We start from the raw sequence: 8,733 nt of genomic DNA, 5'->3' as shown, positions 1-8,733 counted from the left end.
AAGTAGAAGTCCTGGGAGTGCATTCTGACGAAGAACAGCAAAGGTAATCCAATTTTTCTAATAGTATTTCTGAGTTTACTGAGCCCCAACGTTGGTGGGTGTCTGAATAGCTAGCCTTGATGGCCGAGCTATGTACTCAGTATATTACAAAATGTGCTTTCGCCGAAAAGCTATTTTAAAATCTGAAAGGAGTTCTGTATCTATAATTCTTAAAATAATTGTTATGTATTTTGTCAATGTTTATCATGAGTAATTTAGTAAATTCACCGGAAGTTTTCGGTGGGTATGCTAGTTCTGAACATCACATGCTAATGTAAAAAGTTGGTTTTTGATAAATATGAACTTGATTGAACAAAACATGCATGTATTGTATAACATAATGTCCTAGGAGTGTCATCTGATGAAGATCAAAGGTTAGTGCTGCATTTAGCTGTGTTTTTGGTTTTTGTGACATATATGCTTGCTTGAAAAATGGCTGTGTGGTTATTTCTGGCTATGTACTCTCCTAACATAATCTAATGTTTTGCTTTCACTGTAAAGCCTTTTTGAACTCGGACAATGTGGTTAGATTAACGAGAGTCTTATCTTTCAAATGGTGTAAAATAGTCATATGTTTGAAATATTGAAATTATAGCATTTCTGAGGTTTTCAATTTCGCGCCACCCTCTACCACTGGCTGTTGAATAGAGTGGGACGCTCACGTCCCACTTTTCCCATAGAAGTTAAAGGGACATTACACTCCAAAATAGACTTTGTCATGTCTTCAGACCTCAAAGTTTGTCTAAAGTCAGGATGAATTCACAACCCTCTAGCTTTATTGGCTCCCGAGTGGCACAGTGGTTTAAGGCACTGCATCTCAGTGCAAGAGGCATCACTACAGTCCCTGCTTCGAATCCAGGCTGAATCACATCCGGCCGTGATGGGGAGTCCCATAGGGATGCGCACAATTGGCCCAGCGTCGCCGGGGTAGGCCGTCATTGTAAATAAGAATTTGTTCTTAACTGACTTGCCTAGTTAAAGGTAAAATAAACATTTGCATCAAACCCAAATAAATTGTAAAGATAAGCACAGCAAATTGAAGGCTGCTTATCTTTTCCATTCATTTTGGATTGTGGCATATAGCGGGATGTACAAAACAGATGTTCTGTTGACGTAAATCAACGACCTAGGACACTGCTTTTAAGGTATCAAAACATCTGACAAACTTTGATTTTGGAGTGTAATGTAACCTTTAACTGTTAAAGGCAAAGAACTTTATTTGAGGTACAAATTTACCTTCCTCGTTGATTCTGTTTGAGCACCTGTGTGTGAAATAGAAAGCTCAATGAGGCTGGAGAGAAAATGTGGGTCCCTGTCAAGTAGGTTTACACTACTACACCTGATAAACAATGGCATAGCGGGACTGCACAGAAAAATTGAGACTCATCTGTGGATTAAAAACGTTTGACAACAAATAAACAACAATAAATAAGAATCAAGACTATACATCAAGTAAAAATATATAAAGTATATATATTCAGCAGAGCTGTCCATGTCCTCTTTAACGTATCTCTGAAAGCCTGTGCATTGATTTTACACCAGAAAATATCATATTGTGGATGATGATAGAATGAAATATACCCAATTCACCTGTTGAAATATGACTTCAATTTCTAGTGGTCTTCAGACAGCCAAGGGACCTCAGACTGGGTTCATAATGAAAGTTTCAACCAAGTCCTCACCTCTAATAGACCAACAGCTGCAGTCAACCTGCTGATGTTACTCAATGATCTAATTATATCAAACTAAAGTCCCATTGTAATGACATAAGTCTTAAGAGCAAACAAATTAATTTGCCCGTGATATTCCATTCACCTCTTCGGGCGATATGGACTCTTCCTGGGCTTTATCGATAATAGGAAGCGGGCAGTCAAAGAAGTCCATGCCGATATAGCGTGGGTATCCTTCCAGAACCGTCACCTCCACCGGGTCAAACTTCCAATACTGCATCCCACTCAGGAAATAAGCATATCCTGTCAAGAGGACAAAGGGTCAAAATTTAGTCCACTGCAGTTCAACAGAATTATCATGGTTTGCACACACACACACATTTTCAATGTCAGTGTCACTTTAAATGCATTCAATGTCAGCAAAATGAACCCTGATGACTCGGTGGCTCGCGACACGTACAAGGCAAGCAGGTACGAGCTCTGCAAATCCATGAGGGAAGCAAAAAGACAATTCAGTCTCAAACTTGAAGACAACACAGACTCGAGATGCATGTGGCAAGGACTACAGACTATCACGGACTAAAGGCAAATCCAGCTGTGTGCTGCCCACCGAAGCCTCCGTCCTAGACAAGCTTAACACATTCTATGCTCGCTTCGAGGCATCCAGCAATGCTCCTGCTGCTACGGGCAACCAAGTGCTTTCGCTCTCGAGGCAGACATGAATACACACAAAGCCGCCAGCTCAGATGGCATCCCTGGCCGCATCCTCAGTGTGCTGACCAGCTGGTGGGCGTCTTTTCGCACATAATCAACCTGTCCTTGTCCCAGGCTGTAGTCCCCTCCTGCTTCAAGGAGACCACCATCGTCCCAGTGCCCAATAAAAACAAGGTGACACGCCCAAATTACTAATTGCCCCGTTGCACTCACCCTGGTCATCATGAAGTGCTTCGAGAGAGAGGCTGGTCATGGCCCACATCAAGACCAGCATGCCGGGCACACTGGATCCACTTTACATCGCAACTCACACGGCCCTAACACATCTGGATAAGAAGAACACCTATGTGAGAATGCTGTTCATTGACATGCCCCGATCCACATCAATGGGACTGCAGTAGAGAGTCAGCAGTATTAAATTCCAGTTTAAGTCAATGTATTCAAGTTTTACCCTAATTTCAATGTTCACTACACTGGTTGAAATTAAATAAAATCAGTGCTGGTTAATGACTTTTCAAATCCAATGTATTTTCCATGTTGATTCTGTTGAAAAATTGAAAAATTATGTTGAAACAACGTTGACTCAACCAGTGTCTGCTCACTGGGTTGTAAAAAGGGTGCAATAGCGTCTCTACTTTCTAAGGCGGATGAAGAAATTTAGCATCTCAGTTTCAAGGTCTCAGCTTGAAGAGAAGAAGCCTTGTGAGGTATTGGTCAGTCACTAAGGAACTAAAGTTAATGATGAATAATGTAAATCATGCGTACATTACTTTTTTTGTATAGCCGTATATAAGAGAACTAACGGGACTGCCCCGGGAGCTCCTGACCGACATGTACTATGGTGCATTAAGTTTTCTGGAACATCTCCAGCTTGCTGATAATAAATAATTATTCATTTAATATTGACTCCAGGTGTCCCTGGTGGTAATTTCAATGACAAAACCTTCCCACAACTTTCTGAGGATGGTGCAGGATAGTTGCTTCACTTTGGAACATTCTCAGCACATTTAAGAAACTCGACCAAACAACTTTATTTTCTTGGTATTTCATTACTTTAACCTCTTATGGCTAGGGGGCAGTATTTTCACGGCTGGATAAAAAACGCACCCGATTTAATCTGATTATTAGTCCTGCCCAGAAACTAGAATATGCCTATAATTATTAGCTTTGGAGAGAAAACACTCCACAGTTTCTGAAACTGTTTGAATGGTGTCTGTGAGTATAACAGAACTCCTATGGCAGGCAAAAACCTGAGATGCTTCTGTTCAGGAAGTACCCTGTCAGACCTTTTATTTTCTTTGTTTGACATCTCTCCCAAAAACTAAGGATCTCTGCTGTTACGTGACACTTCCCACGTCTCCAATGGAGTCTCAGAGCCCGGGAAAAACAGGAATGACGTAATTCAAAGCCCTGGCTGAAACAAAGGAGAGCAAAAGCTAAGTGGTCACTCAGTGGACTAAGCCTTACGCTCGCGACCCGCCCCGCCCCCGGCTTTCGGTTTTTCCCTCAGTATACAGACAGGCAGATTCCCGGTCGGAATATTATCGCTTTTCTACGAGATAAATTGCATAAAAATTGGTTTTAAACAGCGGTTGACATGCTTCGAAGTACGGTAATGGAATATTTAGAAATTTTTTGTCACATTCTGCGTCATGCTCGTGGCCGAGATTTAGCGTTGGGATAGTGTCTAGAACGCACGAACAAAACGTCTTGATGGAACATAACGATGGATTATTTGGGACCAAACCTACATTTGTTATTGAAGTAGAAGTCCTGGGACTGCATTCTGACGAAGAACAAGCAAGGTAAGAACATTTTTCTTATAGGAAATGTGATTTTGGTGAAGGCTAAACTGGTTGGGTGTCTAAATAGCTAGCCCGTGATGGCTGGGCTATGTACTTAGATTATTGCAAAATGTGCTTCATCCGAAAAGCTATTTTAAAATCGGACATATCGAGTGCATAGAGGAGTTCTGTATCTATAATTCTTAAAATAATTGTTATGCTTTTTGTGAACGTTTATCGTGAGTAATTTAGTAAAATCACCGGAAGTGTTCGGTGGGAATGCTAGTTCTGAACGTCACATGCTAATGTAAAAAGCTGGTTTTTGATATAAATATGAACTTGATTGAACAGACATGCATGTATTGTATAACATAATGTCCTAGGTGTGTCATCTGATGAAGATCATAAAAGGTTAGTGCTGCATTTAGCTATGGTTTGGGTTTATGTGACATGATATGCTAGCTTGAAAAATGGGTGTCTGATTATTTCTGGCTGGGTACTCTGCTGACATAATCTAATGTTTTGCTTTCGCTGTAAAGCCTTTTTGAAATCGGACAGTGTGGTTAGATAAAGGAGAGTCTTGTCTTTAAATAGCTGTAAAATAGTCATATGTTTGAAAAATTGAAGTTTTCGGATTTTAGAGGAGTTTGTATTTCGCGCCCCGCCCATCATTGGATATTGGAGCAGACGTTCCGCTAGCGGAACGTGTAGATGTAAGAGGTTTTAAGTGGGGTCTGTTTCAATAGACTAAAATGAACAGCTTTGTATGCGTAGAAAAACATGGCATTCTAAGTTCCATCCTGGTGGTGCAGTGGACTAATTCCATGGCTAGCGAACAGAAGATTATAGGTTTAAATCTGTTACAATAAAAAATAAATGTGTTTGCATGACTAATGCCTAATGAAATTAATTTACTTGTGCTTGGCGTTCAAAAAAGTTAACTCAAAATAAGCTAGCAGTGTTATTAAAAGTCTTATTGAACATTCAGTGAACATGTTAAGGAAGTTATAAACAAAAATCTAAATAACCTATAATTTCCATTCTCAGAGCGTTAATAAAACCTCCCAGGAAAACTTTCAAGGAACCATGATAAAATGTTCTCAGAACCTCCATGCAAATTAAAAATGTAATTTCCCAAAACCGGTGATATTTTCACTTTCGTTCTCAGAACATTTAAAAAACGTTCAGTTTTACCAGTCAGGAAACGTATGGCTTCGTTCCCAGAACCAACGGGAAACCAAAAACAGACATTTCCACAACTTCCAAGGAACCAAATGTGCTAAGTGGGTTTCCATCTACAAGCTATCAGACTGCTGAACACTTGAACTGGACTCAACACCTGCACTGACTCTCCGCACCTTAGCACACATGCACTCACTCATGCACACAGACATACACTCATCCACACACATTCACACACATTCATTCTACACACACACATCAAAACTGCTGCTAACAGACTCTTATTATTATTGCTAAATACTGTACAATTTAAAAACCTGCCCCAACCACCCTTCCCCAAAACACGTGTAAATATTGAACTATAAATTGTGCCTTCGTGTATTATACTTATGCTAAAATGTTTAATATTTTTTACTGAGCCATTTACTTTATGTTCATATACTTATATTTTATAATTTCTTATTGTTGTTGCATTGTCGAGAAGGACCCTGGAAGTAAGCGTTTCGTTGGGCGGTGTATGCCATGTGTTATCTGTACATACTACTCAACTCAGCAAAAAAAGAAACGTCCCTTTTTCAGGACCCTGTCTTTCAAAGATAATTTGTAAAAATCCAAATAACTTCACAGATCTTCATTGTAAAGGGTTTAACCTGTCTGGGCTAGGGGGCAGTATTGAGAATTTTGGAAAAATATGTTCCCATTTTTAACTGCCTCCTACACCAACTCAGAAGCTAGAATATGCATATTATTGTTCAGGTTTGGATAGAAAACACTCTGAATTTTCTAAAACTGTTTGAATGGTGTCTGTGAGTATAACAGAACTCCTATGGCAGGCAAAAACCTGACAAGGTTTCAAGCAGGAAGTACCCTGTCTGACAAGGAGTCGTGCGTCTTGCATCTTTTTATTGAAAAGTAAGGATCTTAGCTGTAACGTGACAATTCCCAGGGCTCCAATAGGCTCTCAGAGCCCGCGAAATAACTGAAGGTTTACGAGGGAGCCTCAGGTTGAAACAGATTATCGCCTTTTGTAAGTGGATGCTCAGAGGACCTTTGAATGATGCGCGTGCATGAGTCGCTTCTGAGGAGAAATTTTATTCGGCTGTTTAGGCTCAATGCATACTCCCGGTCGGAATATTATCACTTCTCTACGACATAAATGGCATAAAAATTGGTTTTAAACAGCGGTTGACATGCTTCGAAGTACGGTAATGGAATATTTAGACATTTTTGACACGCCAATGCGCCATGCGCGAGACCGGGAAGAAGCATTCTAGAACTCACGAACAAAACGTCGCTGTTTGGATATAACGATGGATTATTTGGGACCAAACCTACATTTGTTATTGAAGTAGAAGTCCTGGCAGTGTATTCTGATGAAGAACAAGCAAGGTAAGAACATTTTTCTTATAGGAAATGTGATTTTGGTGGAGGCTGACCTGGGTGGGTATCTAAATAGCTAGCCCTGTAATGCCGGGCTATGTACTTAGATTATTGCAAAATGTGCTTCATCCGAAAAGCTATTTTAAAATCGGACATATCGAGTGCATAGAGGAGTAATGTATCTATAATTCTTAAAATAATTGTTATGCTTTTTGTGAACGTTTATCGTGAGTAATTTAGCAAACTGTTAGTAAATTCAACGGAAGTTTGCCGGGGGTTATGCGTTTTCTGAACGTCACATGCTAATGCAAAAAGCTGTTTTTTGATATAAATATGAACTTGATTGAACAGACATGCATGTATTGTATAACACAATGTCCTAGGTGTGTCATCTGATGAAGATCATCAAAAGGTTAGTGCTGCATTTAGCTGTGGTTTGGGTTTATGTGACATGATATGCTAGCTTGAAAAATGGCTGTCTGATTTTTTCTGGCTGGGCACTCTGCTGACATAATCTAATGTTTTGCTTTCGTTGTAAAGCCTTTTTGAAATCGGACAGTGGGGTTAGATTAACGAGATTCTTGTCTTTAAATAGCTGTAAAATAGTCATATGTTTGAGAAATTGAAGTAATAGTATTTCTAACGATTCAAAAATCGCGCCACTGGAATTTCAGTAGCTGTTACGTAGGTGGGACGAAATCGTCCCACATACCCCAGACAGGTTAAACACTGTTTCCCATGCTTGTTCAATGAACCATAAACAATTAATGAACATGCACCTGTGGAACGGTCATTAAACCCGTTTGGAAAAGGGGGCAGTATTTTCACACCCGGATGAAAAGCGTGCCCAAAGTAAACTGCCTGTTACTCAGGCCCAGAAGCTACGATATGCATATAATTGGATTTGGATAGAAAACACTAACGTTTCCAAAACTGTTAAAATAATGTCTGTGAGTATAACAGAACTGATATGACAGGCAAAAACCTCCAAGAAGTGCCATTATTTTGAAATGGGTGTTATTCCATTGAAAGCCTATCCACCATATAAAGGGATATGAACCAGATTGCGTTCCCTATGGCTTCCACTAGATGTGAACAGTCTTTAGACATTGTTTCAGGCTTTTATTCTGAAAAAGGAGGGAGAATGACCACTTTGAATGAGTGGACAGTGGAAAGTCCCAGACCTGTTTGGTGCGCACGACCGAGAGCGTGCCTTTTGTTGTTTTTCCTTTATATTGATGACGCTATTGTCCGGTTTAAATATTATTGATTATTTAGACAAAAAACAACCTGAGGATTGATTATAAACATCGTTTGACATGTTTCTACGAACTTTACTGGTACTATTTGGATTTTTCATCTGTCTGTTGTGGCCGCCTTTGAGCCAATAGATTACTGAACAAAACGTGCCAACAAAACGAAGGTTTTTGGACATAAAGAGGGACTTTATCGAACAAAAAAAACATTTATTGTGTAACATGGAGTCTTGTGAGTGCAACCATATGAAGATCAAAGGTAAGTAATTAATTTTATCGCTATTTCTGACATTTGTGACTCCTCTACTTGGCTGGAAAATGTTTGTATGGTTTTGTACGCGGGGCGCTGTCCTCAGATAATCGCATGGTATGCTTTCACCATAAAGCCTTTTTGAAATCTGACACGGCGGCTGCATTAACAAGACGCCTAACCTTTAAGCCGAAGTATAACACTTGTATGTTTTATTAATTTTTATTATGAGTATTTCTGTTTTTGAATTTCGTGCTCTGCAATTTCACCGGATGTTGGCCAGGTGTGCCGCTAGCGGGACGCCTTTCCCAAACAGGTTTTAAGACAATAACAGCTTACAGACGGTAGGAAATTAAGGTCACAGTTAGGAAAACTTTGGACACTAGAGGCCTTTCTACTGTCTCTGAAAAACACCAAAAGAAAGATGCCCAGGGTCCCTGCTCATCTGCGTGAACGTG

The 8,733-nt window shown here is 39.9% G+C and overlaps 1 protein-coding gene across 5 annotated transcripts in view; it reads right to left on the bottom strand.

The window, feature by feature from the left end:
• Positions 1-1,487: 1,487 nt before the first annotated feature.
• LOC115203757 (stromelysin-3-like) overlaps positions 1,488-8,733 on the bottom strand; it is a 57,806-nt gene continuing 50,560 nt past the window's right edge. For 3 of the 5 annotated variants that reach the window (XM_029768720.1, XM_029768719.1, XM_029768723.1), the window contains exon 8: positions 1,488-2,012. In XM_029768720.1, coding sequence (XP_029624580.1) covers positions 1,828-2,012 — 185 coding nt within the window. In that variant the 3' untranslated portion in view covers positions 1,488-1,827. Of the gene's footprint in view, positions 2,013-2,636; positions 2,750-8,733 lie in introns of those variants that run through there. The other 2 variants (XM_029768721.1, XM_029768722.1) reach the window with 2 other exon arrangements.

The sequence above is a fragment of the Salmo trutta genome, chromosome 12 (assembly GCF_901001165.1).
Source record: "Salmo trutta chromosome 12, fSalTru1.1, whole genome shotgun sequence".
Taxonomy (NCBI): domain Eukaryota; kingdom Metazoa; phylum Chordata; class Actinopteri; order Salmoniformes; family Salmonidae; genus Salmo; species Salmo trutta.
Note: the sequence above shows the minus strand (reverse complement) of the source record. Positions and strands in the feature narration are given on the sequence as shown.